The 18,262-nt window shown below is 52.2% G+C and overlaps 1 protein-coding gene across 4 annotated transcripts in view; it reads right to left on the bottom strand.

Annotated features, from left to right (window-relative positions):
• SLC22A1 (solute carrier family 22 member 1) overlaps window positions 1-15,240 on the bottom strand; it is a 34,103-nt gene extending 18,863 nt beyond the window's left edge. For 3 of the 4 annotated variants that reach the window (XM_024747907.1, XM_024747910.1, XM_024747909.1), the window contains exons 1-4: window positions 13,425-15,240; window positions 8,483-8,586; window positions 3,104-3,258; window positions 585-753 (exon numbers count right to left, since the gene is read on the bottom strand). In XM_024747907.1, coding sequence (XP_024603675.1) covers window positions 585-753; window positions 3,104-3,258; window positions 8,483-8,586; window positions 13,425-13,835 — 839 coding nt within the window. In that variant the 5' untranslated portion in view covers window positions 13,836-15,240. The remainder of the gene's footprint in view (window positions 1-584; window positions 754-3,103; window positions 3,259-8,482; window positions 8,587-13,424) is intronic. The other variant, XM_024747908.1, reaches the window with a different exon arrangement.
• Between the last annotated feature and the right edge of the window lie 3,022 nt (window positions 15,241-18,262).

Genomic DNA, 18,262 nt, shown 5'->3' with positions numbered 1-18,262 from the left:
GTTTCACACTGACAAGGAGGAAGCAGGCTCTTCCCGAACGGGAGCGTACTTAGAGCCGCAGGTTTGAGAAACTGGGTGGACTCGATGCCTCCCACGGAAAAGATCTGCTCGCAGCAAAACGGTGACGAAAGCTGCATGGACGCGATCGTTCTCTCCACAAACCTCTCTGCTACCACGCACCCCCGCACCAACCCCCGCGTCCCTCTCCCACAATAAAAACTCAGCGGTCTAGTTGCCCCTCCCTTCACCCTGCCAAGGGCTGACAGCTAATAAGATTAACAGCTCACTTGAACGGGTTTTGTTCATAACGGTTTAATGTGCAGACTCGCCAAAGATCATTTCATCCCTGCATTCACTCGACAGACAGCAGATGCCTCCTTTGTGACTCGGTGCCCTTGTGTCTGACTCGTAGCATCCCAGCCTCTACCTTGGGGATGCGAGTTGAAAGAAGCTCTATTTGAGGGCAGCGCCCCGGGGGAATGTGACAGAGCTCCCCAAACGGCACAGATGGCTGTAAGCCCCAGGCCTGCGGGTAGGGCCGCCCTGGCCGCCGGGAAGACGGGGTCCCCGCGAGGACACAGTACCAGTAGCACAGCGGGAGGAGGAAGGTGGGCAGAGACACGGCCAGCTGGAGCCAGCGCCAGTGAGGGACAGCGTAGGCCAGCCCGGAGAGCAGCACGAGCCCCACCGTGAACGCCACCTGGTAGAGGATCGCCACCGTTCTTCTGTAGCCCAAGCCCACGAATTCTGTGACTGAAACAGGAGAAGCGTCACTGGTGGGCTCCACCGAGGAGAGAAGCCAGGGCGGCGTGCCCCCGCCTCCTCCGTGCGCCTCCGGGGCTCCTTCCCCAAACGCCCTTCCGTCTCCTCCCCACGAGGCCCAGTCCTTTTGCCCCGGCTCTCCTGCAGCCGCCCCTTTTTGAAACCCCCCATCTGCCGTCTGGAGTTCTCCTTTTCACGGGGCAGGATTCAGTCTGCCGGGCTCTCTTCCCCGGAGCCTTCCTCCCATCGGCTCCAGGCCGAGCTGGACTATTTTCCACGACCCCCGGGAGCGCTCGTTAATTTCACGACGGTCTTTGCGTGCCCGCCAGGGACCTGGCCCTGTTGTGGGTGTTTGGATGTACCGTGAGCTCAGTCGGCAGAGTCCTGCCCTCCTAAGCCCGCATTCTCGGGAGAGATGGTGGACGACACACACAAGTGAGAAGTCACAGCCGGGTCATAACGCGCTGCGCGCTGTGCGGAGAGAAAAGGTAGATGGCCCGAGGGGATTCAGGAGAGTCCAGGGTGGAGGGGGTGCAGATTTTCAGAGAGCAGTGGGGTGGAGCTCGTGCATGACATTTGAGCCAAGACCTGCAACAGGTGAGGGAGTTTAGCCGAACACAGAAGGGCGAAGCGAGTTCCAGGCAGAGGAAACAGCAGCGCAGTGGCCCTGTGGACGAGGACCCCCGTCAGTGGGGCAATGCCCCTCCTCGGGGGCCTCATAGGCTTGCCCAGAACATTGGCTTCCACTGCGGGAAACGCAGAGCCGCCGCGGCACAGGGGTGACGCGATCCCACGTCTATTAAAGGCTCACTGTGCTGCTGCCTGTAGGTGCCACGGGGAGACCACCGTGGAGGTGAGGTGACGCTGGTGTCTGGGAGCCGTGGAGACAGCAGAGGAGTGAGATGATGGGGTTCTGGAGGGATTTTGAACGTAAAGGGGACAGCAGGGCTGGGGAGGGGGGCACAGGTGGGACAGACTGGGGGATGGGGGAGCACAGTCTCCTGGGTCCTGCCACGTTGAGGAGTCGGGAGGCAGAGGAGGAGTCAATACAGGGGACTGCGCAGGAGCCGCGCGCACAGGACCAGGGAGTGTGTGGCCCACAGCAAGCGGGGACAGCCGCGGGAAGAACGAGGCCAGGAGTAGCTGTCGCTCCACCGCGGGTAAATGGGGTTCCCGGTGGGTCTCCCTTTCTCTCTAGCCTTTGAGCTCCTTGAGGGAGGACGGGGGCCTTATCTCTCTTGGCAGCGCATCTCGCCCGCTGCCTGCCAAATGGCAGCAGGTGCGCGCGCTGCAGGGAGGAGTCTGGGGCGGGCATCCCTCGAGGCTACACCTGGGGCACTTCATCTACCTCACAGCCTTGTCATTCCCGTGCAGAGGATCCTGAGGCATGGAGAGGTTACGGAGCTTGTCTGTAAGACCACACCGCCGGTCAGTGTAGATTTGACCTTAAAATTAATCCTCTTCACCGTGGGCCAAGTAGTGCACGTTCAGCATATAGGCGGCTGGGCTCTCACTAGATATGTGCTGAACTCACTACACTTAACCAGCGTGTTCATGGTTTCTCAAGGGAGGAATATGATTTTTCTTGGCTCTAGTGAACTATTTCTCAGGATGCCAAGCCATAGGACTTCGTTTTCAGAGATGGCAAGACATGGCAGAAATGTGGATTACCCTCACTGCTGTCTGATGTGCCCAAAAACCGGCTGAGGGAAGCACAGATGGTTCTTATGCTACCTTCCTCTAAGGAAGTATTTTTCATTTTCTATTCTTACCCTTCAGAGAAAATTTGAAAAAAAAAAGACAGTATATAGAATTACATTGCTTTGCACTTCACTTTTAAAAATCATTATGTTTATCTCTTCTTTTATTTCCTCTGTGTCTTCTCTCCTAACTGTTTAGTGTCCTTCAAACCAGTTGAGTTTGTTGTATTCACTTTAAAAGATGCTGGTTCTTTCATATTTAAAATGTTAAAATACTCTCCCACCTGTCTCCCCTTCCTGCACACCCCCATCGTTGTAACATCACACGTGATCTTCTTTTCCCAAACGGATTAGTTGATAGGAACGCTGATTTATTAAAGTGGTTATGTAAGTGTCTCTCAAACAAAAAGAAAGAGAGCGTGCAAGAGAGAGAGAGAAGGAGGCCATCCTGACAGCATGCCCAGCCCTAGTCACGCAGACAACAAATACAGCTAGAATGACCACACTTTCTCTAGACCCTGCAAACATCCTCTTCCCCAAAAAAACCCACCTCCACATTTGGCTTCATCCCATTCTACCCCACTACCTGACTTCCGTGGCTCCTTAAAGTGTGTGGAAACCTCAGGCCAGTGGATGCTTACTCAAGGTGTAGCCAGCCGTCCAGCTGCCCTTGCTGACCAGCCCCTGCCCCAGGCGGAAGAGCAGCAGGGACGTGTAGTCTGGAGCAACGGCCGTCAGGACGCCCAAGATGGCGCTGATGAGGGTGGTGGCCAAGAGGCATACTTTACGGCCAAACCTTCAGAGGCAAGGAGACAGCGAGGTGAGGTGAGTATTGAGTATTCACAGGGACGATGGAACAGCAAGTGTCTCTCGTGGGAGACAAGACAGTTTTTCTGAGGGACCATGCAGTCCGTTGATCACTGCCCCTCCTCAAAGCCTGACCTGGTCCATCCTCAGTGAACAGCGACCAGCGGCTCTTGCGGGGTTCATTAAGCCACTCTGAAGAGGAATCCTGAGCGCTCTCAGCAACATGGCGTCTCAGCCAAGGATGAGTGGCCTCCCTCACGGACTCTCCTGCTTCTCAGACTCATCTCCTCTCATTACCTTTGTATTTAACAGACCGTATTATTATTAACAGGGTGCACCAGAAACCAGGCTTTCCCCCCACATAGTTAGTCTTATCGATGGTCATACTAGTTTTTCTGGGAAAACCTTCAGTTCTAATAGTATAAATATTTTTTAATAAATTTATTTATGTTATTTTATTTATTTTTGGCTGCGTTGGGTCTTCGTTGCTGCGTGTGGGCTTTTTCTAGGTGCTGTGAGCGAGGGCTACTCTTTGTTGCAGTGTGTGGGCGTCACATTGCGGTGGCTTCTCTTGTTGTGGAGCACGGGCTCTAGAGCACAGGCTCAGTAGTTGTGGCACACAGGCTTAGTTGCTCCGCGGCATGTGGGATCTTCCCAGACCAGGGCTCAAACCCATGTCCCCTGTATTGGCAGGTGGATTCTTAATCACTGCACCACCAGGGAAGCCCCTAATAGGATAACTATTGAAAAGCGTTTTTCCCTTCCTTTTTCATGAATAAAATGGGCATATTATTTGCTAAAACTTCATCCCATAATTGTGCTTTATTGATTTGATCTTCTAAATCTTATCCCACATTCTCTGGCAGTAAGGCAAGGAAGGAAAGGACCAACCTCTTATGTGGTTACATTGAACTTGCCCACACCCAGGATCTCTCCCCACCAGGCCCAGCAAGCCCTCTGCCTTTCCCTGTCATCCTCCTTCCTGGCTTCCAGCATGTCTACTTCATTTATTTACTCCATGTCTTCTTGCCTCAAACTTCTATATAGAGACACTTCTTGTCTGAAGCCCACATCTTCTTACCCAAGAATGTTCAGACATAATAGTACCAGCATCCGTTTTCTCCTGTGTCTCCTCCCAAAGGCAGCCTCACCCACTGCACTTGGGTCCAGCCCTTGACTGAGCCCCTTTGGTTCCTTGCTCTCTCCATGATATTGGTCTCATCTTCCTGGACCCTTCACCTCTCCACTTCCCCATTTCCTTCACAGCCATCTTGTTTTAAAGAGTCATCTACGCAATGATCTAAAACCTATGGGATGCAGCAAAAACATTTTTAAGAGGGAAGTTTATACTGATACAAGCCTACCTCAGGAAACAAGAAAAATCTCAAATAAACAACCTAACCTTACACCTAAAGGAACTAGAAAAAGAAGAACAGATAAAACCCAAGTTAGTAGAAGGAAAGAAATTTTAAAGATCAGAGCAGAAATAAGTGTAATAGAGACTAAGAAAACAATAGAAAAAGTCAATGAAACTAAGAGCAGGTTCTTTGAAAAGATAAACAAAATTGATAAACCTTTAGCCAGACTCATCAAGAAAAAGAGACAGAGGGCTCAAATTAATAAAATCAGAAATGAAAAAGAAGTTACAACTGATACCACAGAAATACAAAGGATCATAAGAGATTACTATGAATCATCATACACCAATAAAATGAACAACCTGGAAGAAATGGATAAACTTCTAGAAATATACAATCTCTCAAGGCTGAATCAGGAAGAAATAGAAAATATGAACAGATCAATTACCAGTAATGAAATGGACTCAGTAATTTAAAAAAAAATTTCCCAACAAACAAAAACCCAGGACCAGACAGCTTCACAGGTGAATTCTACCAAACGTTTAAAGAAGAGTTAACACCTATGCTGTTCAAACTATTCCAGAAAATTGAAGAGAAAGGAATGCTTCCAAGCTCATTCTGAGGCCAGCATCACCCTGATACTGAAATCAGTCAAAGACACCATAAAAAGAGAAAATTACAGGCCAATATCACTGATGAACATAGATGCAAAAGTTTTCAACAAAATATTAGTAAACCAAATACAACAATATATTTAAAAAAAATCATACACCATGATCAAGCAGGATTTATCTCAGGGATACAAGGATGGTTCCATATCTGCAAATCAATCAATGTGATACACCACGTTAACAAACTGAAGAATAAAAACCATATGATAATCTCAATAGTTACAGAAAAGGCTTTTGACAAAATTCAACCTCCATTTATAATGGAGAACTCTCCAGAAAGTAAGCATAGAGGGAACATACCTCAACATAATAAAGGCCTTATATGACAAACACACAGCCAACATCATACTCAGTGGTGAAAAGCTGAAAGAAATTCCTCTAAGATCAGGAACAAGACAAGGATGTCCACTCTCACCATTTGTACTCAACGTGATATTAGAAGTCCTAGCCACAGCAATCAGACAAGAAAAAGAAAGAAAGAAAAGAGAAAGAAAAAGAAAGAAAGAAAGAAAAGAGAAAGAAAAAGAAAGAAAGAAAGAAAAGAGAAAGAAAAAGAAAGAAAGAAAAGAAAGAAGAAAGGAATCCAACAGAAGTAAAACAGTCACTGCAGAAGACATACTATATGTAGAAAATCCTAAAGATGCCACCAAAAAAACTATTAGAACTAATCCATGAATTCAGCAGTTACAGGCTACAAAATTAATATACAGAAATCTGTTGCATCTTTATACAGTAATGACAAACTATCAGAAAGAGAAATTAAGGAAACAATCCCATTTACAGTTGCATCAAAAAAAATAAAATACCTAGGAATGATCTAACCAAAGAAGTAAAAGATGTGTACTCAGGAAACTACAAGACATTGATGAAAACATTGAAGACAATACAAAAAAATGGAAAGATATACTGTGCTCATGGATTGGAAGAATACTTCATTCAAGGCAATCTACAGATTCAACACAGTGTATTGAATTCAATACAATACAATACCATAGAATACCAATAACATTTTTCATGTAAGTAGAACAAATAATTCTAAAATTTGTATGGAAACACAAAAGACTCCAAATAGCCAAAACCATCTTGAGAAAGAAGAACAAAGCTGGAGGTATCAGGCTCCCTGATTTCAAAATATACTACAAAGCCACTGTAATCAAAACACTATGGTACTGGCACAAAAACAGGCACATAGATCAGTGGAACAGAATAGAGAGCCCAGAAATAAGCCCACACTTATATGTCAATTAGTCTATGAAAAAGGGGACAAGAATATACAATAAGAAAAAGACAGCCTCCTCAATAACTGATGGTGGGAAAACTGGACAGCTACATGCAAAAGAATCAAACTAGACTACTTTCTCACACTATATACAAAAATAAACTCAAAATGAATTAAAGACTTAAATGTAAGACCTGAAACTACAAAACTCCTGGAAGCAAACATGGGCAGTAGGCTCTTTGACATCAGTCTTAGCAATATTTCTTGGATATGTCTCCTCAGGCAAGGAAAACAAAAGCAAAAACAAACAAATGGTACTCCATCAAACTAAAAAGCTTTTGCACAGCAAAAGAAACTATCAACAAAATGAAAAGGCTGTCTACAGAATGGAAGAAGATATTTGCAAACAATATATCTGATAAGAGGTTAATATCCAAAATATATAAAGAGCTCATACAACTCAATATCAAAAAAACAAACAACCAGATTTTAAAATGGTCAGGGGATCTGAATAGACATTGTTCCAATGAAGCCATACAGATGGCCAACAAACACATGAAGAGATGCTCAACATCACTAACCATCAGGGAAATGCAAATCAAAACTACAAGATATCACCTCACACCTATCAGAATGGCTATTATCAAAAAGACAATAAATAACAAGTGTTGACAAGGATGTGGAGAAAAGGGAACCTTAGTACACTGTTGGTGGGAATGTAAATTGATGCAGCCACTATGGAAAACAGTGTGGAGTTTCTTCCAAAAATTTTAAATGGAACTACCATACAATCCAACAGTTCCACATCTGGGTATTTTTCCAAAGAAAATAAAAACACGAATTCAAAAAGGTATCTGCACCTCTATGTTTATGGCAGCATTATTTACAATAGCCAATATATGGAAGCAACCTAAATGTCCATCAATCGATGAATGAATAAAGATTTGCTGTGTGTGTATGTGTGTATATACATTATATATATATATAATAATGCAATATTACTCAGCCCTAGAAAAGAATAAATTTGTGACAACATAGATGGACGTAGAGGGTATTATGTTAAGTGAAAGTAGTCAGACAGAGAAAGACATATACCATGTGATCTCACTCATATGTGGAATTTAAGAAACAAAACAGATATGTATTTTTTAAACTCATACATGAAAATTATCTACTCCTGAAAATAAATAAATAAATGCTAAAAATATTCTAATCTATTGTGACTGAAAACTTCACTCCAACTTCTTCCCACGTTAAGGTGAAATTCACATGCTTTAAGGAAATACTGGGGGGGAGGGTGTGGGGAAGAGTCATCCACACACAAAAATCCACTCTCTCATCTCTCACTTACCTTCCACTGACACTGCCATTGCCCACCAACTTCTACATGTGGATCTTCTCTCCATATGCCCTCTCCTAGCTTATCTCAGACATGGTTTATAGCTTTAAATACCAATTGCCGGTGACAAATCCCAAGTATTTAACTCTAGCCCAAACCTCATAATCCAGCTGCCTACTTGGCACCTCTTCTCTGTCTCACAGGCTACTCTGAACACATCTCCAATCTTACCACTTCCAAGACAGAACTCTTGCTTTGCTCCCACCCGCTTCACCCCAAAAAGCAGCAACCGAGGCTGTTCCTAACCCGTTCTGTCCCATCTCAAAAAATGGCCCCGCCCGCCTCCACCCATCTGCTAGACACATAAACAGTGGCTTTGTCCCCCTTCCTCTCAGCCCCACACCCCAGCTATACACTCTGCGTGCAGTTTCAACCTCTGAAATCCATCCTAAATCCCCACCTGCCTCCGTCCTGCTGCCCCACAAAGTCCATAGCACTCACTGCCATGTCTTGTCTCCCTCAACTTCTGCAAAGATTCCCACTGGTCACATTCTCCCGCCATTGGCCCCTAAAGTCCATTCTCTCCACGGTGTTGATGTTGTTTAGTCGGATCGGCCTTTACGTACCTGTCTGCAATGTAGCCGGCGCCCAGAGAGCCCAGGAAGAAGCCCACATTCACACAGGACTGAAAGAGGTCCACCTTCCAAGAGTCATCGCACACCAGGTTAAACTGCGGGTCACACCGCGGTCGGAGGGGCCGAAAACACAAGACCGTTTGTAAGTCAGACTACACCTTCCATCCTCCCTCCGGACAACGTAAACGTACAACACAAAATGTGGGATTCCCCCAGGTGCTTCACACCTTTTTCTCTTTACCACATTTTCATAAGACAAATTCAAGGTTTCTGGTGAATCTCAGTCAATGTCATTATATGCCTAGTATCTTTATCGTGGCTTTACCCTCAATATACACTAAAGAGGCTGTTGTCAAGTGCCACTGACAGTTACCAAAAGACAGCATGGCCAAAAGGGAAGGTTTCTAAAGGAAATACAGCAAAGTAATTATCCACAGACATAAACGTGGTAAAATAAATGTTTTCCAGAGTTGGTCAAGGCCCTTAATTAAGTACATATTAATTATATGTTTAATTATGTAAATTCTACCAGTAATTATGTAAATTGGTCATGACTGATGGAGCTGAGTGTCAACACGAGAATCGCTGAGCAAAGACACACAGTCCCGGCGGTGGGAGCTTCTAGGGAGCAGCCTGTGTGCTACAGTGTGCAGGGAGTGGGGTGCGGGAGACGCAGGGGTGGCAGGAGACTCGGAGGGAGGGATTGAGGGGGAAAGACCTAGGCAGAGGCAGGAGCGGGTCCCCTGGGGAAAGACACTGGTGTGTGTGGGGTTCCGTCCATGCCTGGCACATGCGTGCTGATGCCCACACGCCTGGGCAAGCTGGGAGGCCCGAGTGCGGGAGCATCACCGCTTAGAGCTCAGAGGTGCAGAAAGCAGGACAGCGCCCCAGGGACGCGAGAGGGGCTGGGGGGTAGCAGCCGGGGCCCTCACCTCCCCATTCCTGGCACAGCACCAGCTGGGTGGTGTCCAGGGACACTTTGGATTCATGGTTCCGCCCCACCAGGTGACACTGTGGGGTGTGATGCAGGGAGGTCACTTAGCAACTTTGGGCCTTAGTCTCCCAGTTTCCCAGTCTGATAGGTGTGTGACGCCCATCCTGTCACCATCACAGAGCTAGTGCAGGCACTGCAGGGACAAATCATGTGCAAATGGTTTGGTAGATAACAAACCATTTAACTTTTTCCGTGGAGGCCTTGCTACCCGCCACCTTTAAAAATCTAAAGTTGCCTACACGAGCCATGCCCTTTTCCTGGTCCCGGGGATCCATCGTGAGCACTGTTAAAAATAAAACACAGGTAAAACTCCTTGCTACCACTGGACTTTCAGAAACTAATACTGAGCTCGCGCTACCATGCCCAGAGCCTGCTGTCCGCTCGCAAGAGTAGCTCAGATCTGAGAGACAGGATAAGTTACCAGTCACTCCCATTCTCTGCCGGTCCAGGGGTTTATTCCCTTTAAAATTCAGCTGAAAACACACCCTCGCCAGGAAACTCCTCCTGCAGATCTTTGGCTTTCCTGCTCCCTGGTCCCTGTCAGCAGAATGCGGGGGAGGCCACTCCTGGGTGTTATCTAGCCGTCCCAGGTCTGCACCTGCAGCGCCTCTTTGCAGCCTCCGCCCACTCCGCCCAAGACGACTTTCTGTGCATTCTAGATTTCACCAAAGCCGCAGGGCACCGTTTTTTTTGCCCTGGGTTTGTTCTACTCTTTGCAGTTAGCATCTTTGTAAGATGTCCCTGCCACCCTTCCTGAAATGCCCTGGGTGCCATCCTTCCCCGGGGACGTGCAGAAGCCAGAGTGTTCACGGAGCTCAAGGAAGGGGCACCCGGCCTTCCCTGCTAACCCCGCCTTCCCTGAGGACTCTGCCCCCAGCTGCGCTGAGGGTCTTGGCCTGGAGGCACCTGCAAGGCTCGTGAGCCTGCCTGGCCCTGTGCTCCCAAACCCTGCCACTGCCCCCAGACACTTTTGTGCCACCAGGAAGACAAGCCTGGCCCCTGGGGAAAGCCTGGGGCTGCACAGGGGGAGTGCAGGATGGGGTGTCCTAGGCCGGGTCACCGTCCCTGCTGGGATTTCACTGGGACCAGGCCGTGTGGTGGGAATACAACCTATAGAGCAGTACAGTATTCACCAAGCTCGCCTGAGCACAGAATCACCCAGCGTCCTCGTTAGAATACAGGTTCCCATGGATCCTGTCTCAGCAGATACAAATCAGAATCCAGGTGATCCCTGGGATCAGGCGAGGTTGGAAACGGCACATTCCTGCCCCAGATGGACCCTGACCTCCGCCCCCAGGACGAGGGGGGGAGCGGAGCCGGGTATTCAAACAGGTCTCCTCATCGTCCTCCCTTAAGCCAGTTCCAATGTCCAAGGCAAGGCCAAGTTAAAGATTATTTCTGCAGAAATGAACAACAAAGGTGAATTCTCCCCAAATTAAGCTTCAGCTTTGGATGAGAAGAGGGGGCAAAAGGGGTTTTGAGGCAGTGGGAAGGGAGAGTTAGAGGGAAGCCCACTCCTTCCGGGAGAAATTGTGCTCCCGCTGCTGACCTCAAGGCCCGCGCTCTCATGGCCCTTCATCGCCTCCAGCCGGGCCCCACCGGCCCTCACACTCCGCGGGTCCCCAGATGAGCTCTACCCTACGGCCCCTCGGCTCGCCCTCTCAGGCCTCCCCAACGCTGGATTGTAGGGCAACTGGAAGCCCACAGGTGGCCAATCGTTTCTGTGTCCCCTCCTCTCCAAGTCCACGGCCCCGCTCAGGCCACCTCCTGGCCAGGCTCCCAGGCCTGCACAGACTGCCGCTGCCCTGTGTTCCAGCCTCAGTTTTCAGGAGCTCGGTTCCCCTTCCTTCCCAGCCAGAACCCTCTGGCAAATTGGCCCCCAGCCCCTGCCGGGCCTGTGTCTCTTAAATCGGTTCTTCTTTTCATTCCTGTGGCAACCGTGTTGGTTGACAGTCCCACCGGGACTCATGTCTCGGCCTCCTCAGGCTCTCCCCGCCTGACGAAGCCCCCAGCCCCACGCCCACCAGCGCCTGGACCATCCCCAAGGTCCAGCGAGGACGGTCTCTGTCCTCTGCCTGACCAGCAAGCTCCCTTGTTTGGCACGAAGGCAGGATGGCCAGATTTAGAGAAAAAAAAAAATACATGGTGCCCTGTTGAATTGGAATTTCAGATAAACAAGTCTTGTTTTAGTGTAAGTGTGCCCCCTGCAGCGTTTGCATTCTCCGCCTCGGTCGTATTCCCAGGTATTGCACGACATTTGTAGCAAATGTCGTGCAATACCTGGGACTTAATTATCCTAAAAAAGTGTTCGTTGTTGACCTGAAATTCAAATTTAACGGGCGTCCTGTATTTTATCTGGCGACCTGTATTTTATCTGGTGATCTGGTAAGGACTCAGTGCTCTGGCCTGAAGGTGAGCTGGCACCACCATTCTCCCCTGGGACTCCTCTACTGGACCCTGGATTCCAATCAATTTAACAGCTCGTTGCTGTCCGAATGTAGCACCGGCTCCCTCTCCCCTGAGCTTCGGCTCACGCTTCCCCGCCCACTCTGTTCCCCCTCCCTGCTGCTCAAAATACCACCCGAGGCTCCATTCAAATGCTACCTCCTAAGGACCTACTGTCTAGCACAGGGAACTAGACTCAATATTTTGTAATAATCTTAAAGGAAAAAGAATCTGAAAAAAAATAGATATGTAGGTATGTATACCTGAATCACTTTGCTGTACACCTGAAACTAACACAACCTTGTACATTAACTATACTTCAATTTTTTAAAAAATGCCACCTCCTCCTGGAAGACCCCCATGATCAGCTCAGTAGCTAAGATCCCCCTCCTTAGAGCCCACTGGCCCCTCCGCATCTCCCACACATGGTCTGGGATGCCAGTCTTACTCTCACCACTGCCATCTGTCCCTCACTCCCTGGAGACTGCAAACTCCTTAAACCTCATAGGCTTCTTCTCTGTCTCCCTCCTGGCATCACACCCAGTGCCCAAACAGAGGAAAAGCTCGGAATACGTTTACTGAATGAACAGATGGAGGAGTGAGTGGATGAATTCTTGCATCTGATCCTTTCCAAGCAGAGTATACTGCAGACACAGAGAACAATACTTCCCCGTCCTGGTCTGTTTCTAGATTCCCAGTGCCCACGCTTGTCACGGTACAACACTTTCCAAAGGGTCCATGAAGGAAAAAAAGCCTGGTGCCTTTTTACTAAAATATTTGCGAAGAAAACGCTCAGATAACTCATTAAACTGTGTAGGCAAAGCCTTTGCCGCCATCTCCCTCCCCCGTGGGCCGTCCGTGGGACACCCAGCGTAGCTCGGCTTGTCTGGTCAACACCTGCATGCTGACCCCTGTGAGGGCAGGACATTATCATCGCTGGTTTACTGATGAGGAAACTAAGGCTCAGAGAGGTTGAGTAACCTACTTAGTTTCGCTCAGCCAATCCGGGGCATGGCTGGGATTCTGTCTGACTCCAGGGCAGCTTCCACCCAGCTCAGAGGCCAGTGTTTAGCTGTCACGTGTCCATGGCTCTTGAATGCAGCAGGCGGGTCGGCGGTGGGGGGGGGGCCTTCACAATTCTAATAGTGGGGAAACTAGACCCCAGGTGAATTCTGCAGGCCTGCCGAGGAGCCAGTGGGGCAGAGAGAAGAGGAGCCCCGGTCTCCCCAGAGACCCGTGTCCAAACAACCCAGCTCAGCCCGGCTCTCGATGGTCTCTCCTCAGTTTCTTCCTTTAACACCCAGAGTCTGTGCAGGATTAAACAAGAGAAGAATCCCGAGTGCCCAGCCTGGAGCCCGCTGATGCTAGAGTTCAGTGAACACAGCCCCGCCTCCCTCTTTCCTGCCGTGAAGCTGAACCTTGTAGTCTTCGTCCTATATTTCCTCCCTGGCCCTGAAACCCACGGGCTCGGCCCAGTGCAGGGCCAGCACGTACCTCGGTCACGACGGAGGAGCCGGGCGTGTCGTACACCCAGCCGTACCGACAGGGGCCCAGAGGCAGGAGGCTGTTGTTGGCGGCCAGGCCGGCCAGCGGGTCCACGCAGCCGAGGGCGCTCTGGTTCCAGTCCACCTCATAGCGGCGGCACTGGCGGGGGAAGGCCTGGCCCTCGGGCCCGGGGCCCGGCACCGTGTAGTTGAGCTCCTCGGCCAGGCTCCAGCCGCATCGATGGCTCAGCTCGGGCACCCCGGGGCTCCGGCAGCGGTGGTCCGGGGTGAAGGCCAGGAAGACGATGCCCACGTAGATGGGGGCGAAGGCGGCAGAGAGCAGGCATAGGGTCAGGAAGGCTTGCTTCTGGAACCAGCCAAACTCCCCGACCTGCTCCAGAGCGTCGTCCACGGTGAGCATGGCTGAAGCACCACCCTCATAGCTCTGACCAGACCTCTTCGGCCGCAGGGCCCAGGGTCAGCGTCTCATGTGGCTTTCTGTGCAATGGGCTGGTCTGAAATCAACTTGCTGTCTAAGCGTAACAGCCCTGGAAGGCAACCAACTGGAAATAATCTTTCACCCTGCGGTACGGGTTTCAGGCAAGGGCGGGAGGATGACGGGCCAAATCGTTTGCTGGGCCAGGGAGTCCCCTGGGCTGAGGGCCTAATTCTGTCGAGTTGGAGTTCAAAGAGTAAGAGCAGTGAGCAAGGGCGCCGCGAGCCTCCCCGAACTCTCTTCCAAAGGGATTACCTACTTTAAAACTCTTTATCATCCGGATAAACCAAAGACAGCAGCTGGCCGCCGGGCACAGCTACAGGACCTATTACTTGTGATTGGCATCTGATGCAGGGTGGAGTGAGGGTCTGGCTGGGGTGATGGGAGAGCCAAGCCCTCCAGACGGACCCGTCTCCCTACCTCCTTGTCCCAACGTAGGACGACGTGGGACTTCACCCAGCTTCACTGCGTCCCCAGGCAGGCTCCCGGCTGCTGGACTGCACCCTGAATCCCCAGGAAAGAGGGCCAACGGGGCCGTCTGGGCACAGACCTCCATGGCCCCGGCCAGAGGTGCTGATAGAAGACCTCAAAGAGCCCCAGGCAGAAAACACCTCCCCCTCCCCCCAGCTCAGCCCAGACCTTCAGGCCACGTCCCTCCCTGTGCACACAGGAGGGACAGATAACAGATGCAGGGGCTGCCCGTGCACCGTCTCGTTCCTGGGACTCTCGCCTCTTTACTCCGTGGACAATGGGAGCTGGCCACCGGCTGGCCTGGTAATACAGCCCACCTCAGGGAACTGCAGCTCTGCAAACCACCCCTCCTCACCTGGACTGAGCACTCACTGCTGGGGAAGGAAGGAAGAGTGCTGGGGGCAAACCTCCCCAAGGCAGGGCCTCGGCAGGCCCAGGCCAGGCGCTGAGTTAGATAATAGAAACTATATCTTGGTCTCCCCCCACCCGCCCTGTTCCTGGCATGGGGCCCCTGAAACCCTTGACATTTCCTAGCCATAGGAGTGTCTTCCGCTCAGCGAGGTGGCCCCAGGTGTGCTCCTGGATGGCTCCTGGCCACAGGAAAGACCAAGCCGTGGTTAGAGACTTGGAACTTTCAGCCCTGCCCCCATTCTCTTGAGCGGGGAGAAGGGCTGAAACTGGGGTTCGTGCTGACGACGTGGTGAAGTGTCCATTAGAATCTCAGTAGCCAGGGTTCGGAGCGAACACACCCACACACCCCAGCCCCACGGGGACAGCAACTCCCGCACTGGGAGCCTCGCCGACCTCGCCTGTGTATCTCCTCTTCCGGCTGTCCTCTGATGCTTCACCACATCCTCTAATAAACTGGTGAACAAATCAATGTCTCCCTGTATTCTCTGAGCCGCTCTAGCAAATCACTTGAGTCCAAAGGGGGAAGAGGTCATGGGACCCTGATTTACGGCTAAGTCGGACAGAAGTGTGGGTAACCCGGGCACCTAACAGTGATTGGCATCTGAGGGGCAGGGGCAGTGTCGTGGGTCCGAGCCCTTAACCTGCGGGGTCTGATGCTCTCTCCAGGTAGATGGCGTCAGAAGTGGGCTACACTGTGGGACACTCCGCTGGTGTTGCAGAGAAGTGTTTGGCGTGGGGCAAACACCCCACATTTGGTGACCAAAAGTGAAGTGTCCTGTGTGAGGAGTGAAGGGGACTCCCGGGAGAAGGGAGAGCTGGGTTCTCCCTGCACTGGAGGAAGCGACTGGGTTTTTCTAACACAACCAGCCCCAAATGCACGGGCTCCCCTGACATGAGTCCTTGGCTTGGGAAGCAGCCAGGGTGCGATCCTGCCCCCAACACAACCTGGGGAGGAAGCGGGACCCTCCCTGCCCCCGCCTCCCCGGCCAGACCAACACCACTGCCCACTTTTCTCCAGGGAGAGAGTGCCCTCCGGCTCTCCGTGGCCTGGGAGCTCTGTTTTCCTCTTGGACCGGAGAGCAGGGAGGCCCTCCCCTTGCCCTGCATCACTCCCTCCCCCCGGTCTCCCAGCCCCTGGTCCAGGCTCACATCGGGGTGGCCGGGTCCTCCTGGGCTCAGGTCGCAGAGGGCAGAAGCGACCAAGGCCCGTGGGTAAGCACCAGCTGGGGAAGGCCGGTGCCACCGTCCTCACTGGCCTCTCGGGTGACGGCCAGGCTCCTCGCTGATCTTGATATTTATGTGATCTTGCGAGAACCCTCGAGTTACCCACGTGTTAGAGACAAGAAACCAAGGCCCCAGAGGTCAGTCCCTTGTCCACTGTCACGCTGCTGGCTCGAAAGCCCCAGGGCCAGTGACCAGCGACCAAGTTTCCAGGACTCTTGCGCTGCCACTCAACTTGCCCAACGGCCAGTGAAACACAGATTTCACGCAAATACGCTTCTTTTGTTCCAGGACAGTTCACCCCAGGCCTTGGGACCTCCTGAGGCCTCAGAGGTAAGAAGAGAGGCCGGGCTCCCCTCCGGGAAAACAGAGAAGGAAGAGGCGTTAGGGGCAAGCCCAGATCTGCAGGTGAAAACCCGGCCACCAGGGCTCCCGAGGTTCAGGTGACCCGCACAGTGGCGTGATTTCACCACGACCGGCCTGACTTTCCAGAAGGGCTGTGGGAGAACGGGCCTGCCTGCCACCCTGCGATCCCGGCCCTGGAGCTCCTGACCCTGCCGCCACTGGGCATCCCCCACCCCCCGGGCTGTGCTGCAGTGGGGCGGGGACGGTGTGGGCCGCGGCTGCCCCTGCACCGAACCCCAGGGTCGCTGTTTCCCTCTCTGTGCTGTCAGGAGGGGACCGTCCTGGTGGAGCAGACCTCTCCTCTCAGCCCCTGACCCCGGCACCTTCCTCCAAAGCAGCGCCGCTCAGTAAGGCCATTAGGGGACAGGTGGTAAATACGCCAGGGAGCACGGAAACGGCCAGAAGCGTGGGAGCAGCACGGGAGGCCGCCGGGAGGCTCCAGCCTGGCCATCAAAGGCCCAGCCTTTCTTAGGGGCACGGACTGTCCCTCACACCCCAGGCTCCTCCCCAAAGCCAGCGGCCAGCTCCGATGGTTCTGCTTTGCCTGCACCCAAGCCACTGACACAGAAGGCTGCCAGGCAGGATGCTCCCACCCAGGCCTCAATCAGGGGACAAAGCAGAGGCGTCCTCGGCCTCCACCTTGTCCTCACCTGTCCCAGGACACAGGCAGCAGAAGCCGGCCATTATTACATCCCTACTTACCCTCCCCACCTCCAGAGCTCAGAGGGCCGAGTGCGCACAGATGCCACCACTGAGGCCGGGGTTCCTGGGACGTGGGCTAGCCCACGAGTGCAGGCAGGAGCCAGTTCGGTTCTATTCCTGATGAGGCGCCAACATTCCAGGGCGGGGTAGCCTCGAGACACTGTGTGGAAGCCTTGTCCAAGGGAAGCCGCTCAGCCCTCAGCTACCCACCGCCCTGTCCCCGCAAAGGGACCCACTCACTCACCCACTGCACAAAGTAGAGCGCCTACTGTCTGCCGGGCTCTGCTCTGGGCACTGAGGACGCAGCAGTGAACGAAGAAACAAACATCTCAGAGCAGAGGTCTGTACTCAGCAAGGGACATGCAAGACTGTATCATAGTAGGTGGGAAGAGCGACGGAGAAGATCTTAAGCAGGAAGGTGCGGGCTGTGACCGCAGAACCAGTGGTCAGGGATGACCTCTCAGAGGTGATGTGAGCCTTGAGGGAGGGAGGAGGGCGAGCCCTGCGGATGGAGGAAGAGTGTTCCAGAAAGAGGGGCCGGCAAGAGCAGGGGCCCGGCGGGCTTAGCGAGGAGGCCAGCAGGACTGCCGGAGAGCCAGCGTAGGGAGCAAAAGGACGGACACCAGAGGGGCCACGGGCCAGGGCACAGGGCTCTGCAGGCCCTGCCGGGACTGGGGCTTTACCCTGCGGGCCCCCGGAGACAGTCTGAGCCTGAGCAAGAGGCCGGGATGGAAAGAAGCAAACTCAGGATATGATTGAAGGTAGAGAGGAAGGGATTTGCTGACGGACTGGGTGTGGGTATGAGAGCAAGGGAGGGGTCCAGAGGCACCAAGGCGTTTGGCCTGAGTATCTGGAAGGACTGGCTTGCCCTTAACCGAGGGGGCTAGTCTGGGGGCTGCTGTGAACCGGGCCACGTCCAAAGAGCGTGTGGACGGCGCATGGGAGAGGGGCTTTGGAGTCAGCGAGCCCGTTCAAAGCCTGCCTCCATCAGCACCAAGCTGTACACTGTTCATCTTCTAAGCCTTAATCCTCACGACTGCAAAATGGGTCTGCACCTGCCCCACCCCACGGCGCGGCTATGCGGATCAGAAAGCCTGGGGCGGGAGGTAAGCTTTTCTGTAAAGGGCCCCGTGGTAAACGCC

Source organism: Neophocaena asiaeorientalis, unplaced genomic scaffold (assembly GCF_003031525.2).
Source record: "Neophocaena asiaeorientalis asiaeorientalis breed wild unplaced genomic scaffold, Neophocaena_asiaeorientalis_V1.1 scaffold123, whole genome shotgun sequence".
Classification (NCBI taxonomy): domain Eukaryota; kingdom Metazoa; phylum Chordata; class Mammalia; order Artiodactyla; family Phocoenidae; genus Neophocaena; species Neophocaena asiaeorientalis.
Note: the sequence above shows the minus strand (reverse complement) of the source record. Positions and strands in the feature narration are given on the sequence as shown.